Below are 17853 nucleotides of genomic sequence, written 5' to 3' on the forward strand. Positions count from 1 at the left end.
AGCAACAGGACCAAGCTCTCATGTAGTCAAGATGCACTCAAAAAAGAACCATAGTGTGGGGGAGGAGAGGGGGGTTGCTACCACTTTATTATTCACTTCAAGACTTAAATTTTAATCACCAAATCCTCCTCTCAGAAAAGCCTGCATTCACAAATATACAGAGAGACAGAGCACAACACAGCCCGTAAGTATTTTCTGTCATAAACTGCTTTATCCAGGTCAATACAAACCAAAGCCCTTGCTTGTTAAGAAGTCAACACCACAGATTGGGAGCTGTGAATACTTAGAATTTAGTTATCTCCATACTGGAAGTTTTTCTGTGACAGAATAATACATGGCACATAGCTAAGACTGCCAATTAATAGAGACTCCCAATTGCAATAATCTGTCCCAGCGTTAATTGGGTTTTATCACTGGTTGGTTATAGAGATATATGGATATGGTTATAGAGATTAATGAGCAGCCAACACCTTCCATAGTGTTCAGTCACTACTGACTCAGGCTAAATTTGAGATCTCATTTCAATGGCAACAGCCTTTCCAGCCTAATGCTGACCTCCCGAGTCACCCACATCCCAGCCCCATATACAGTACAAATAAAGTACAAACTGAAAGAAAAATAATTTCAGCAACAGATCACTGAAGAATTGGTTTAGGAGATTTTGAAGCTGCTTAAACAGATAAAGCTTCCATGTTTGGTTTTTTTTCATGGGTACATTTGGAACAGTCAGACTCTGATATGCCTTTGCATATGTCAATACAATATCAAGGATATTATGTCTGGCTTGTACATAGAAGATCACATTTCAACTATTCAGACTTATGCTCAGATAACAGAATATACAGTAGGATTAAGATGATGTCTGGGTTATCTAATTTTAGTAAATACATACGGAAGGAGGAAAACGCCTTATTCAGTAGGACCAAATCGAAGTTCACTGTACTACATGAGGTATTTGCTATCAATGGCTCAGTTTTCTGGAGTAGCCTTGGAAAGGGTTCATTATCTCTACTGCAAATTCTAGAGTCCCATCTCTTGCATTTAACAACCAAAAAGTGTTTGTGTTGGTTTTCATGTGACCATGTATTTCTAATATGATGATACTTGAGAAGACCCTCCTGCTCAACCAGACCTTTGATTTGAGATCTTATGCAAAAAACAGGTCCAGGTGGAGAAATGTAAGATCCTGAAAAGTAGTTCAGTATACCAGAGCTATATTACTGCTAAAACAAAAGATCAGCTTTTGGGATTTCCATCCCACTACATTCTCCTATACCACATGCATATAAATATAATAAAGAGGAATAAAACCCTCAAGAATATAGTGGCTAAGAATGCTGACATAATCCAGGAAGATATCAGTTATGCCAAAAAACCTAAATTGTTTGGAATGACTTTTAAATCTATTTTGCAAAGTTTAATCAGCTCCTTTTTTTTCTAACACTGCACCTGATTCCAAAAAGAACTTTCTTCCTTTGTCAATCACAGCCCTAGAGCCTGATTTCATTTATAGTCTCACTCTGATTTGTCATCTTTAAGGAACTATTTAAAGATATAATATCATATATTGAGTACTAGGGCACTCTTTTCACTGTATGAGTTCTCACATCAAAGGTGTCATTAAACCATAGAATATTCTTGATTTTAATTACAATTTCATCCCAACATTTTATTCAGTTACAAGTTTGAACCATAAAGGGCAAGATTACAGACGGCCCATGGGACACAGCAAGGAGAGGAGTCACCCACAATTCTATCCTACCATAACACAGTTGCATGAGCAAAAGAACTTTCTCTACACATCACTAGAAACACCAGGTATCTCAGATACAGCCTTCAGAGAAGGGTGAAAACCGTGGCCCTTCCTCTCCCTCCTCCCTGGATAATGAATTAGGCCCATCTTGGGAAAAAAAAAGCATTTGTAAGGTCTTTGGAGTTGCTGTTTCTATCTCAACACCTCCCTGATCTAGTAGAACTTCTGGTTAAATCATCTTAAAATTGCTTTGACTGGTGGAGTCAGTGCTGCAGATGATATGTTCTTCACTCTAAAAATTTCCAACTGTCATGTTGCATGAAAAAATAGCTACTATTATAACAGGTCTTTTTTTTTTTTAATCCCAGCAAGACCATGATTGCAGTTTATAAAGTACCCTGTCCATGGAAAACTAATTTAGTTACATTAATGAAAAGGAAGCAAAATGTGATTGAGAATGTAATACAGAATTATAGTTCATTAATTCTTCAAGTATGCAATTTTCCAGACTCCTGATCCCCCATTGATTTCTGCACACCCCCATAGGTCCTGCTAAATGCCAGCAAAAAGAAATTCAATCGTGTTGGTATTTCATGTGTGGCAGTGGTGGTGCTCCAAAATTAGATAGAAATGTTATCAAAAGGAATTTTCCACTGACTGCTTCACCATGTGGCCCTGTTAACAATTCTTTGTTGTGGAAAATTGATCAATCACAGATCACACCAATAACTGAAACTATGCCTCTCATTGCACACCCAACATAATCAAAGGAAGTCATATTTGTAGCAACTGAAATTCTGAGCACCTAATTGGCCATGATGAACTAGGTGCATCCAGGAAACTGTAATATAAAAATAATGTATTTTTCAGCTCTATTGTGTGCCACTGATTATGCCAATTCTCATTAGAAAGACTAATTAAGAGGAATTGGACCTCTATTTGTAGTTGTTGACAAAGAGGTGGTTTTGCTTTCACTTTGTTCATCATTCTCAGTACAGCATCTCATGTTAACTAACACATGCTTCTGTTTCCTCATTAGCCTTATCTTGAAAAAGAAAAGTACTTCTTTTCTCCCAGACAGCAAAAACACGTTTATACCTTGAAATACATTGACATACCTATTTTAGATACCTACTACCATCTGAAAGTTACACAGCTACATCATAACCATGAGATGTTTACACATATGAATGACTGATGCAACCAGCATTTTCTCAGCCTTGCAAAAGGTTTTTTCAGATCAGCTCTGTTCATAATTACACTAAATTTCCAAGTACTTAGTTCAGAGGCAATTTATGGAAAACAAACAAAAGAGGCCTCAAAGCAGCTCAAAGTTTGAGGAACTAGGAATTATTTTGACACTGTGATTTGAACTTGGTCTCCTGCTGTAGTCCTCTACTCTTTGGTCAGGGTATTGCACATACTATATGTGTGCTAAAGTTTAAAACACTCTTACCTACATTTTCTTACCAGTGGCTTCTTATCACAACTCTCAGTCCATAGACCAGTGACAACTAATTTGCATTGCTACTCCTGAACTCTCAAATCATGTAGAGATTGTATAAAATTGCTGAAGCACAAAAAAGGAAAAAAACCACACACATTTTCTTTCATGCTACAGTTGATAACAACTCACCAAGAAAACAATAAATATTCTCAATACAAACATGAAAAAGCTGTAGAAGCACCTTAAAACTAAATCACTCTTCCTTTGCTTGGGCTATAAACACATCATTGGCATGATATGTGCAGAGACTGCAGACGTCCTCATGCTGACAGCAAAAGGAAGAGCTCCATAGGGATATAGGACAATGATTGGCAGTGTTATAGATTTTAATTCCACTAATAGTCGAATGACTCATAATTCATGAGAGAGCTTACAGTGAGTGATGAAGGTCATCCCTATCTCCCTTATATAGCAGAAGGAAATTCTATTACAATGCTGCCCAGTTGCACTATTCACATTCTATTTATAGCCCACTGTATCTTAAGAATGTAGCTGAAATTTTAGTTTTCATGTTTAATAAAGGCCTTTTTTCCCCATAGCAAATAATAGATAAGTAGTGGATGCATTTTGATGTTTTTCACAAATAACAAGAAAATCCTGTCTCCTTAGAGCTCTTTTGTAGTTTTTTTTCTTCCCTGGTTTCTTTCTCCCCCTTTTTTTTTCTCTTAAGCTGCTATATATAGGATTGTAGTGTTGCAACAAGCTAAAGAAAGACCTAAATAGATAAGTACCAGTATGTGACCTTTCAGCAAAGAAAAAAATCTTTTGTGATTTAAAACTGGTGACTCTGAGGGAGGAAAAGAAATTATATGCACCCAAGAAACTGTGTCAGGCAAGGAAAATGGAGAAAAAGATACAGAAGGATGAAGCAGCAAGGCATTTTAAGCTATAAAACTGAAAGGATGATGTAAGTAGGGTTCATGCCTAAATCCAGAATGCACATTAAATTCAACCCAGGCATTTTTTGTTTAAAGTCTGTCAAAGATTTTCTTGGTGAACAATTTCAAGTAAAAATGTAAAAGTAAAGTAAAGCAAGTAAACATTCCAAGCTTCTGAAGTCACCAGCCCTTGTCTCACTGCTCATTTTGAGCTTACTTTTCTTATCTGAAAAAAAATCAGATGAGAACAGGGAGAGTGACCTCCCTTTCAAGCATTGCAGCCAAGTAAAAAGCATCTGATCTGCAGAACCCGGGCTTTCCTCTTTGCTTGCTGCAGATCTCATTTGTTTACTCTCACAGACAACTTTTAAAGCTTTTTTTCCTTTATAATGAGATAGCCATTTTTGAATATGTCCTCCTTGAAGGTCAAAGGGTTTTTTTAGGTTTTACAAATTCACTGTACTTCCCACTCACAGACAATATGCTATAAATCCTACCATGTTTTCTCTCAGAGATTACCATATTTAACAGACATGCAAGGGGAGGAGAAATGAGATGACCCACATCTTACCTGGACTTCTGCTACTGTATTCTTATGCAAACTTTGTCACCTACTCAACTTTCCTTGTGTGGTTTGATTCCAAATCTGTAAAATGGGGAGAAAGTGCTTCCACCATCTACCCCTTTCCCTTTCTCTCACACTTGCTTTATTTGGTAGTACAGATAGATCGCAGAGGTCACAAGGACACTTACTGATAGTGATGGTCCATATTGGGGCCATTGTTACTTAATATCTTCATTAATGACAGGGATGAAGGGATCAAGTGCACCCTCAGCAAGTTTGCAGATGACACCGAGCTGAGTGGTGCAGTTGACACACCTGAAGCACAGGATGCCATCCAGAGGGACCTGGACAAGCTGGAGCAGTGGGCCCATGGGAATCTCATGTGGTTTGACAAGGCCAAGTGCCAGGTGCTGCACCTGGGTCAGGGCAACCCCTGGTATCAACACAGGCTGGGGATGAACAGATCAGAGCAGCCCTGCTGAGAAGGACTCGGGGGTGCTGGTGGAGGAGAGGCTGGACATGACCCAGAAAGCCAAAGCTGGACGTGACCCAGAAAGCTAAACATATCCTAGGCTGCATCAAAAGAGACATGATTAGACAGTCAAGGGAGCTGATTCAGCCTCTACTCTGCCCCTCTACTCCACTCTGGAGAGACCCCACCTGCAGTGCTGTATCCAGCTCTGGGGTCCCCAGCACATGGAGGAGACATTGACCTGCTGGAGCGAGTCCAGAGGAGGGTCACAAAGATGATCAGAGAGATGAAGCACCTCTCCTATGAGGAAAGGCTGAGAGAATTGGGATTGTTCAGCCAGGAAAAGAGAAGACTTCAGGATAATCTAATTGCGGCCTTCCAGTACCTGAAAGGAACTTACAGGAAAGACTGGACAAGACTATTTACAAGGGCATGTAGTGACAGGACAAAGGGGAATGGCTTGAAAACTGAGAGTAGGTTTAGATTAGATGTTAGGAAGAAATTATATACTATGAGGGTGGTGAAGCTCTGGAAGAGGTTGCCCAGAGAAGTTGTGGATGCCCATTCCTGGAGGTGTTCAAGGCCAGGCTGGACACAGGCCTGAGCAATCTGGTCTAGGGAAAAGTGTCCCTGCCAATGGAAGGGGGGCTGGAACTGGATGGTCTTAAAGGTCCCTTCTTATCTAAATCATTCTATGTTTTTGTGATACTATGATTGAAGTCCTGCATTATTTGTTTCAGACAGGTCTCATAATGTAGACCACAAGTGTTTTTTGTGAAAGTATAGTTGTCCCTGTGCAGTTCTGCTGCCCTCTAGGATGTTTAATTTTTATGGATACTTGAAAGACTAGCTTGATATAGCACCAGCAGCAGTGCTATTAACTTCATATTATTATACATTTTCAGGGAAAATATTCAGAGAAAGTGAAGAGCAGGAAGTTGTTTTGTACACAAACATGATGAGTTTCAGAATCTCACAAACAGCTTATCTATATCATTTATGTCAAGTTTTCAACCCATCCATTGGCTGCACATGTTTATTTTTCCATAGCCTGAATTAACACTTGGAACATTGTTAACACAGAGCATTCCTTGTAGGAAAGGGACATTCTCCAGGGGTTAGCTGAACAGTTTCTGAGATTGCTAATCATGTTTTCTTTTTCTGTTTTGAACTTTCTCTCAATAGTAAATATAAAGACTTGGCTTTTACTGAAACATAATTTGCTAAAGTTTGCTGAAATTATTAATTATAATAACAACTGAAATGACAATAATTAATTATTTCTAGATTTTTATCATTATTGAGGAATAAGCAGTATTATTTCTCTTTTCAGCAACAGTCCTTTCTGAATCTATACCTGGACTGTAAACATTGCAGACTCAGGTTTCTATGCTTATTTCTGACTAAAACCCTTCAAATCTCTTAATTTTTTCCATGACGAAAAAACCTCATGCAGAGGTTCTTGGAGAAGGGTTTCAGCAAAAACTCTGTGCTGCAGTTTCTGGTGCTCTCTGTAAAAGATCTTCCAAATTCTTCTGAGCTGAAGCATAAACTTTAGCCACTTCATGCCCTTCACACTAATGAATGGAGAATGCTCAGGCAAGACAAAGGGAACACAGATGCTATGTTGGGTTTGCATGGGCAGGTTTTGTAGGCAGGGATGCTACAGCAGTGGCTGCTGTGAGAAGCTGCCAGAAGCTTTCCCCACGTCTGATACGCCAATGCCAGCCAGCTCCAAGACAGACCTGGCACTGGCCAAGCCCGAGCTGGGATAGTGTATGTAAGAATGGGGAAAAGTGACTGCACAGTAACTAATGTATAGCTTGTCAACAGAACAGAAGCTGTGAAGATGATGACTCCTAACCTCATGATTTGTGTAAGGCTTATCAAGAGGAGTACAGAAACAAAAATATAGGAATCAAAAGCCCTTTCTGCTCTAGAGCAGCCAAAGGAGATTTTTCAGAAACTTCCTAGGAATATCAGATTTGACAGTACAAATTAAGCCTGTCTGCCTAGAACAGTCACCCTCCATGAGTGAGGCTATTTCTCCCTATTAATCTCCAGTCAGGAACAGATACAATATACTGTGCCCTACACAGTACATCAGGAAACTACATTAACCAGAAACATGTAAGCAGTGCAGAAGTCCAAATTCCTAGAATTAGTGTTCTGAGAAACTATTTCTTTGTAACAGAGGTAAGTCAAAGCAAAAAAAATTTTTCCAAGTTCTGAATGGACTTGGTGACACCACCAAGGTATTGGATGAGATAGTTTATGGGATCACAGTTCAGTATTTGAGACACTGCTTTTATGCACAGACAAGGCCTAAACAGCTACTACCTATGGTAGCTCAGAAGGTAAAATTTAATAGTTTTCACCCTGGACAACACAAAAATTATAGTAAATTGACTGTGCAAATTACTGTGATAATTTTAGCCTACTCCTTACTAGTTTTTGTTTAAATTTCAAAAGTCACCTTATATTTTGAAAGCATTAAAAGTTTTGCAACCACAAGGAAAGCAGTTATGCTATCAATCAGATGACTGATACATTGGTATGGCTTTGTAAGGAAATACCTCATATAGTCATATCCTGCTAACATCTCCTCAAGTCACCAAAAAAATTCTACCTGAGGATGAGTTTCACATTGTGTAACTGTAGTTCAGTGATAGGACTGCAGAACACAAATTATATATTCAAAATTCCTTATTAGGGTTCTACTTACTGGAAATTTATAATAGGGACGTATTAGTCTAATTTAGAGCTAGCTGCTATGCTTAAAGAAGACACAGAAGTTGATGTTATAGGATTCTTCCAGTAAGTTTGCCCATGATTCTACTATCTGCTTTTCCTACAGGCAACACTAAACACACCAGTTAGATGCATTACCTCAGTAAACCAAGGCTAGCTCAAACACTGTCCTTACTTCTGAAATAAGCAGCTGACATGCAACATAGCATGTTGCATGTTCTCCCTTTGAGAGAGCTGCCTTCATGTTTATTCCACTTCTCTTTATTTGTTTATTTGCTGCCTTCATGTTTATTCCACTTCTCTTGCTCCCTTCTTTTGCTTCTTCCTTCACTAAACCCACCAGCAACCCCTTAAGGATTTCAGAGAAAGAAAATATTAACCCTAAAATCCTTTCTGCTCAGAGTTTTTTGTTACACTCATCTATCCCAGGTCACAACTAGCTTCCCCTCCTAGACTATGAAAGGCACACCTCTTACTCTAGCTATGTGCAGGACCTTGTATACTTATACCACAAATTTGAGCCTTTTGGTATTACTGCTGGAAGTTCCAATCTGCTATCAGTAATTTAATTCTTTATTTTAACAATAAAACTGAGCAAATGGGAGATTCCTGAGTGTTGGAACCCTGAGTTCAGAGAATTTCAATCTTTCAGTGCTGACAGGCAATGATCAAAAGCACACTGTGTTTGACCTGAGGCCTTGGGAAAGGCTTCCCAAACTGTGTGATAACACTGAGGTTGTTGCTGTGTAATTAAAGTTATATCACTGGGTGGAATATGTAGAGAGGTAGAAAATTTAGGTTTCTGGGATATATGTAACGAGATGGAGGATTTGGGGTGTGGATTAGCTCTTCTTCTTTCCTCCTTCTTCTTCATAAATCTGGGTGTTCAGGTATTGTTCTGGTATTGGTTAAAAAAACCCGCAGTGTGGATCATGAATAGTTAGTTATTGGATTATAAGTAAAAATAAATTAGTTGGCATTCCATAATTGGGTAGGTTGGACTTTAAAAGGCCTTGGAAGTTATAACTTGGGGCCATTTTCACCTTGTTAACTCAGAGGCACATTCTGTGAAGCTGTATTATAGATAAGAAATAATAAACATTTGAGTCCGAAGATAAACCCTGTGTCTCCTGCATTTCGATCCTAACTTGGAGTAAAAGAACTCACTAAACAGAGGCAAAGAAGAAAAGAAACAAAACAGAGAAAATGAATACCTGAGTTGCTCAGAAAGTTTTGACTGTGATACTCTCACAGCTTACTGATAGTGTAGCCAAGAATTCTTAAGAATTCTGCCAAAAGTAATTTTGCTTCTTAAAGCCTTTATTCAACACTCTGTAGGCTTCAAATACCATTTGTGTCACAGCTTTACCTTCAGAGCCTACCTGGCCACAAGATGATTGTGGTTGTTTTAACTGAACACAAGGGATCAAGACCTTAAATGGATGCAGTTTTCTTGTCATGCTAAAAATACTAAAACACTTCATTTTTGCAAACTGCGCTAAGTTAACAAGCTTTCTGGTTACTTTGACAAAGTCTTCTTTTTCTATACCAATAAAATATTTTTTCTAATAACTGGGAAATCACAATGAGAAGACTTGTTCAAGCTTTCTTTGGAATAGGAATAACAATAGCCTTTAATAACCTGAAGTCTGCTATTATTATGGTCAGTGCACATGAACAAATTAATTTGGACTTGCTGAAATGAGCAATAGTCATTCATGCTAATTATTTAGCTTATACAGAAAGTAGCACAAAACTGACAAGATCTGATCTATAATAATTATTTAGCAAAATCATTTGTCTGAGTTGTATTTCAGTATTTTGAACTACAAATGTTGCAAGAATTTGATTCAGCAACATCCCGTGAGGGGAAGTTTACCATATGTGGAGAACAAAAAATTAAAAATGCAGAGAAGATCCAAATAATGTATTTTCCTTGGTACCGACTGTTTCTGATAAGAGCTCAGGTAAGACAGGGTCATCTCACCATCATCCATCACTCACCATTTTTTTCCATAAACTCAGTTAGATCTTTAATTAAGCCAAATGTTAGTAATAACGTATGGTTGAATTAATGGAGAATCTGTAAGCTAAAATTTTTTTCAGTCGTTGCTTTCAAAGGTACACAGCTTTGTCTGCCAGTTTATTTTCAGCAGTTTTAACATAGATTGTTTGGTAACAGGTGGACATGATTCCTGCAATAACCAAGGACAATTCATTAGCAGGAAATTCAAACAGCAGCAAACCATCCAAAAACTTGCAGCCAACCTGTTAACAAAAACTACATCAAAACACTACCAGTAGCAAAACTCTACTTTTGGATCTAATGCATAATTAAAGCTGTCCAAAATACTCAAAGCACAGATCAAGTGTGGAAACTCAGAAAAAGAAGCTGACAAGCCGCAAAAATGCAGTAATCTTGTATGCATACACTAGCAGATATACATATATAGTAGGAGAAGAAATCCACTCTTAAAGCTCTGTTACTGAATTAAAGGAGAGTTGAAGTAACATCAAGCAAATCTAACAAAGCCATCCGGTTCTGAATTCTAAAATATAACATTCTTCAAATACAATTTAAGACAGCATTTAAAAATGCCAATTGAAGAATTCGTAATATTGCAATTAAACAAGACAGTATTAAGTCAAGTATTTTGAAAAAGTTTACCAGGCACAAATACTTTTAGATTTGCTTTGTAGTCTCATCTCTACACTGCAGAAAGCTGCTCTACTTGGTGAACGCTGGTGTGCCTTTTAAGGCTTCAAAAATTTTTAATATAGAAACCCCACCTCCCTAAGCCAATGAATGCATCCCCGCCATTAATAAGGTCTCGACCCATATCCTTTGGGAGGAGACATAGAAACTCTCCCACTCATTTTTGTGACTTGATGAGTTTTAGTCTAATTTTTATGGCTTCATACCAATTTTTTAAAAAGGTGGTGTAGGTCGATATATCTGCACATGATTCTTCCATCTGCTGCCACATTCCACTGGTCCATTTCCACATGGCACAGGCCATGATTAATCTAGAAGGCTCCCAACAGATCATTTGCAGGTGTTGTAACAGCTCTGGCCTTTGTTAACTGCAAGACACTCCACAGCAAATACATCACACTGAAACAGCCGACCAGCAATAACAGTTGATTCTTCCTCTTATGTTTCCAACAGAGATGTGGCTCCTAATGACACCCCACAAGCACCATTTTGGAAGCAAAAAATTTTATGAAACCATCATTACTTACACAGGACTTCTCTTTGCAAAAGCTGCACTGAGTTTAGGCTGCATAGGCAGGACCTAAGCATGGACAGCATCATCCCTCTCAGGCTTTGGGAGAAATATAGATACTGATTGAGTAAACAAAGATGGGTTTTGGAAAGGAAATTCAAAACAGTGAGGTACTCAATGCCTTCTTCACTTTGGTCTTTATAGGTAAGATTTCAGGTGTCCCACATCACCAAGACCAGTGGAAAATCTACCCATGGTGGAGAAGGATCAATATCTAAATAAATTGGAAAAAACCACAGGTCAATCAAACCTGATTGGATGCACCCAGGAATGTTGAGGAAACTGGCTGATGTCACTTGAGGCCAACCTCAATTGTCTTTGAAAGGTCATGGTGACTGAAAGAAGCTCCTCAGAAATTGAAGAAAGCAAATGTCCCTCCAATCTTCAGAAAAGGCAAGGATCCAGGGAACAACAGATTAGTCAGCCTCACCTCCACCCCTGGGAAGATGATGGTATCCTCCAAACAGATTAAGGACAAGAAAATAATTTGAAACAGTCAGCACCCATTTATGAAGAGGTAATCATGCCTGACCAACCTGATAGCCTTCTAAAGTAAGATGACTAGGTTTGGTGAATGGGAGAAGAGCAGTACACATGTTGGTTATCTTAGTAAGGTTTTTGATACTCGCATAACATCCTGAGACAAGCTAAAATGTGCAGGGTAAATAAATGGGCCGTGAGATGGACTGAAAACCTTCTGAGTGCCTAGTGTCAGAGAGCTCTGATCAGCTGTATGACATCCATTTGGAGACTAGTCACTTATCAACACACACCTGGGTAAACATCAGGTACTGAGCCAGGACTGCTTAACATCTGGACAGTAAGGCAGAGACCACCCTCATCATGTTTTCAGATGACACGAAATTTGGAGAAGTTGCTACATAAGGCAGTTTTACTGACATTCAGTAGGACCTCAACAGGCTGGAGAAATGGGCCACTGGGAATATCACCAAGTTCAGAGGGAAATGCAACAACTATTAAGAATCCTACAACTATTAAGAAACAACCTCAGGCACCAGTAGGACAGTGGAAAAGTTACTTGACAGAAAACGACCTGGAGATGCTGGTGGACATGAGATGAACATGAGGCAGCATTATGCACTTGTAGCAAAGGTGGCCAACAGCCTCCCGAGTTGCAATAGGAAGAGTATTGCCAGCAGGTCAAGGGACATGATCCTGCCCCCCTATTCCATGCTGCTGGGATCCTATCTGGAGTGCTGGATCTTGTTCTGTATTCCCCAGTACATGGAGCAAATCCAGTGCAGTGCTGTGAAGATGATTAATAGAGCAGAGCATCTGTCATACCAGGAGAGGCTAACAGAGCTGAGATGTTCAGCCTGGAAATGAAAAGGCTGAGGGGAAACTTATCAATGTGTATAAATACCTAACAGTGTTGAAGGAAGCTAGAAACTCCCAGTCATGTCCAGCAAAGGGACTAGGGGCATGGAAAATTTCATGTGAACATAATGAAAATAAATTTTTTTGTACTCTGAGGGTGATTGAACACTGGAATTGGCTGCCCTGAGAATTTGTGGAGCCTCCAACCCTGAAAACACTCCAAATCCAACTGGGCACAGTCCTGAGAAGCCAGCTGTATTTGACCCTGCTCTGAGCAGGGGGATTAGACAAGATGATCTCCAGAGGTCCCTTCCAACCTTGTCCTTTCTCTTCTATGATTCTGAGAAATTATTTAAACAGAACTCTTAAACCACCTTTGACAGAAGGAAACAGTAAGAACTGATGATTGCATTTTCTAGGTTATTGCTGGGGTGTGGATTCAATCTCCTGTTAACCGTAGACATTTTATTTTAAATTAAAAATGCCAAGATTCTTCAATAAGCAGTTTTTAAATATGTGTAGCATAAACAGAAATAAGAAATGTGCAATTTTAAAATAGATTTGGCACCTTTACATCAATTGCCCTCCTTCTCTGTATGTGATAGCAACAGAAGATATCTGCCTAGAGAAGATTGCATCACCTTTGTAGATATAGAGACTGTTCAAAGGGAAGCTTCCAGCATAAATTATTTGTAGTACGAACATCTTGAAACATTTCAAGCCTAATGAGAAGCAAACTCTGCTGCATTCACTACAAGTGAATGTGTACTGTTTGAAGCTCCAGTTTTCTTTAATGGCTGTATACAGCACCATTTTTCTGACAGTGCAGTCTCAGAAAAAATCAGCTATTACTCTTTACCAACCAGATAGTTCTTCCATTTGCCACTCTGACAGTATTTCAGACTGTACGTTTCAAAGCCACGCAGAAGTAGATGACAATCCTTCTCTGCATATTAGTATCCACATGAGGTGACCAGACCTGTACTCCTGTGGCTGACCTCTAGCATTATTTATTTCTACAATAGGAAAAAAATATCATGTTCAACAGAAGTTAAACAGGACAGCTGGTCTTCCCCTCAGAAAATTGACCTATGAAATTGGTTTGGGGCTGGCACATTGGCTCCAAATCATAACACTATCACCAGCTATGTGTTATCAGGTCACCACCATGCTAACCTTATGTTAAACATTGAGATCAGGTATACAGAAAAGCGTAAGATGTAGTCCAAGGCTCTGCCTACCTCCCTATATGTTTCCTGAAGGGCAGGAAGGATGGGAAGTCAGAACAGCAGCTCAGACTCTTTTGAAGGACACTTGGGGCTGAATGCAGTTAATCTAACTTAAGTTATCTTAAGGTACTTGAATTTACTGGATTGGGGACTGAGTGTCCCTGGGTTGTCTGTCCTATAAAGAAGGGAGCACACACAGGACTTCCAGGATCAATTCTGAAAAGCCAGTAAGGTCTCTCTTTGATAGTGGCTATTAATATTGACTATAGGAGACTAAAGCAAATATGTTTCTAGTCTACACACTTCAGATAGGAGTGTAAAACTGCAAAAGACGATTACACACTTTAAAACTATCCATGTTATATTTAGTTGAGAACAGGAGAGTGGTTCGAGGAGCATATAAGACAACTGCTACTAAAATAAATTAACTGTTTTAATACTTGAGCATTATCTTAGCATACAATTTGTTCCAAGCAGTGTTACAAAGGAGAGACCTTGGTATCCTGTAGTATGGTATTTGCAGTCTGTGAAAGAGTGAGCAGTATTTGAAAACTTGCTCTTTTAACATTTTTTAAGAAATAGATGAGCAATTAGGATGCTGCTTTTCACACAGCACCCCTCATGGACTCTGTGGTAATACTTGCTCAAATACAGAAGAATGAAAACAACCACATTTCTCACCTCTCAAACAGACCAGATAATACAGAATTCAGACTGGTCTGTGTTTTTCATTAAACTGGATATGTTTACAAGTCAGATGAAAGCAATACTTGCTCAAATGACCTCCTTTCCACTCCTTGGAAGATTTATTGAAGGCAATATAGAACAGCAACAATAGTCAATCATAGGTGGCAGACTGCCCTTTTATTAGGCGTACAGAAGCCAATTAATCTAAGCGAGCTTTCTCCCTTTACCTCCTGGAGGCAAGTATGCTTAGAATGCATTTAAAAATTCTGCAGCAGTAACTAAAGGTGCTGAAGCTATTCATTTGAACTTTGAAAAATTATTTACAGGCACTTGAGATGCTAAGAATTAACGCTCTACATACTCTGCTGGGCAATATAATTTGATTAGATCCAAGACTTAAAAAATAAAGTTCTAAAACAAAGCCTTGTGGTACTGCCATCCTCAGGGGTAGTAGGGAGAGATAAAGGAATGCTTGAGAAAGGAGGTAAAAGCAGTAGGAACACTGAAACCTGCCCTAACACTGAGTTAAGTAAGCTGGGTTATTCACAGGTCTTCAAATAAGGTTGTAAATGAAGGTGGGTTACTGGACCAGGAACACATACACAGCACAGAAGTAATCAGTTACTTGAATTTATTTCCAGATGTCAGATTATCTGTTATTTATATGAGACACCAAAGGTCATTTGAGGTGAAAAGCAAGTCCATAATAATCTTATTAATTATGAAACATCAAAAACCAAGATGTCTTAATTCATGTTCTAATTTTTGCAGTCCATGTGCTTCTAATTAGAATTGCTGTAATATATTCTCTTGGGAAGCATATAAGAAAAGTGAGTAATGTTTTAGTGGCAGCTTCCTCTTTCAGGGCACAAACTTAAATACTTCTTTATTCTTGGATTACTTCAAACATCCTTCTTGGATTATCTTCATCGTAAATTAAGTTATAATCTTACCAGTCTCACAGCTGGGCCCAGTGAAGCCTTGTGGGCAGGCACACACATTAGAAGCAATACAGGCTCCTCCGTTCCTACACCCATCTTTGCAAAATGCTGCAAAATGCAAAATCACAATATATGGGTACAAGAATTACACTTGGCAATCCCGCAAATGGACACAGTCCGCTAGCAGGCTGGCACAGAATGCCGTCCATGCAGCACTGAGTGCAGAGACTGCCTTCTCCTAAGGATAGAGGTCACAAAGAGATGGTTTATGGCCCCCCTGCCTCACTGGCCAGATGGGCTGACAAGCTACAGAAGGAGATTAGAGTAAATCATCTGAAGACAACAGGTCCCATATGTGCTCCTTTGCATGCACTGGGAAGAAGTGAAAGACAACATTTTCCCTTGGAACAGAATCTTCCTAGGGCAGTGCTGGTCTGTTCTGCTTCCCAAAGGCCTGAGCATAACAGGCACAACTGAATATTAAACTGTCTGGCTACCTCAGCCCTTTATTAAGTAATTTAATAGAAACAATAAAAATACTAATTTTGTCTCAAGGTATCCTGAAGAACTTCAAAACTTTTAGCATTTACAGCTTAAAGTCAGTCCTTGGGTTTGCTCTTTGGCACGCTGCAGTCTGAGAATCTGCGCTTACATATTTTGGTGCAGCCTTCTCCACGAGTGTACGCTTTAAAGAGCCATTTCTGTGGACTCAGAAATGCAACCAGCTCTGATTGAAAACCAGTAGCTGTTAGCTGCTCTAACTGCATCTGCAATATAGAATTGGAAATGCTCTGGCCAGAAGAAACTGTAGGTGAAACTAGGCAGATCGAAGTTATAACCAACACAAAGAGTTGTTTCGGGGCACTGGCCTAGCCCTGCACTTGTAACCAGCCAGAGATGCCAGGCTTTGGTTTGCAGCTGCTCTGTGTAACAGCAACACTGATGAGGTCTTACGGCTCATCTGAGAGAAAACTGTCACAGATTTGAGCTATCCAGCTCTCAGTTTTGAGACACCAGCCTTGTGGTGTGAGACCATTGTCACTGAGACATCCAAGTTTCCTGATCCAGGAGTACACGGTGCACAGGAGTGCAGCTGGCAGCGCAGTGCATGAAAAGCTGCCAAAGGCATGGGGGCAAGAGGCGTATCCAGGTGTCTTTGAAGGATACTGGCACCCAAGCCAGGGCTGCAGAGAAGTGCATTTCTCAGATTTCAATACACAGGCTTAGAGCCTTCTCCTGCATACTGTCTTCTCAGTATTGAGGAGGGAGGGAGGGAGGGGATGCACTTTTCTTTCACAGTGGAGCCAGGTGCCCTCTGAAATGTCAGATCTGCAGTCAGAGCTCTTATTCAGAAGAGATGAACACAGTGCTGTAGGGTTATGCACCTTCTCTTTGACCCAAAGAAACCTCAATCACCTCTTTGTAGCTGACTCACCTCCAGTAGATGATTTTGGGACTACTCCCAAGCACAGAAAAGGACTGAGCTGTGCAGACAGAGCTCTCTTCTGACAGGAGATGCTTTGGGTTTGAACCTCATCAGGATAAGACTTTCTTCTCATTCCCCAGAGAAGAGAGCCCAACAAAAAAGGACATATTTGCTGACATGTCTCCCTCTACCCATGCGTTTGACTGGAAGTGAACCAGGCTGCCATGTTTTACAAAGAACTTGTCTTTGGAATACATAGAAAAATTGTACTGTTAATCAGGTGATGAAATAGCTAGTGCTAAGACATTAATCGGACTTAGCAATTAAAGAAATTCTGTGTTGCTTAGATTTGGCAACACACAGCAGCAGAAGGCATCTATGTGACATTATCAGTGTTAACTCTGGACCCTTAGATTCTGACATCTCAGAGATCAAGAGCACCGAGGCACAACTTCAAGAAAGATTGGGTATGATATTGCTGCATCTGTCCCACTTCTCACATCTGAGCTCATTCCCCCACAGCTACACTGCTTTTATTTTCAAGCACTCTCTAAATCCAGTGCTCAGAGCTTGAGAACTTCCAAGAATTTGGGCCCAACTACCAAGTATCATTTCTTTTGATGCGAAATGCAACAGAAATAAAAGCAGCATTGTACCTGTGGGAAAACATCTTTCTAAGACTAGAAATTTAAGTTCTAATGTTTAGCATTGAATCAGAGTATTAGAAAACATGACACCTCACTTGTAGTGAAAGTTTTGTGTGTCCATGTCTATTGCTTTTCTCACTCACGATAAAAAGACATACCAAACAATTTTTAGTGCATCCAAGTAAAATAGCAGGTCATTGATCATGGACAATGTAAATCTGACAATATTTTCACAGACATAACTTTGTTGGTAACTGTAAGCTTCCTTGAATGGTATAGCATATATAGAAACTGCTGACACAAAAACCAAAACATAACAACTGCGAATTTTAGAGCCTACTATCTATGTATGCATCATCCTCAAATTACTGC

At 39.5% G+C, this 17853-nt stretch overlaps 1 protein-coding gene across 1 annotated transcript in view; it reads right to left on the reverse strand.

The window, feature by feature from the left end:
- The window catches only part of NELL2 (neural EGFL like 2), a 120801-nt gene that overhangs the window by 22296 nt on the left and 80652 nt on the right, over nt 1-17853 (reverse strand). Inside the window, exon 13 of the mRNA XM_017733156.1 lies at nt 15421-15516. Coding sequence (XP_017588645.1) covers nt 15421-15516 — 96 coding nt within the window. The remainder of the gene's footprint in view (nt 1-15420; nt 15517-17853) is intronic.

Source organism: Corvus brachyrhynchos, unplaced genomic scaffold, assembly GCF_000691975.1.
Source record: "Corvus brachyrhynchos isolate BGI_N302 unplaced genomic scaffold, ASM69197v1 scaffold32, whole genome shotgun sequence".
Taxonomy (NCBI): Eukaryota; Metazoa; Chordata; class Aves; order Passeriformes; family Corvidae; genus Corvus; species Corvus brachyrhynchos.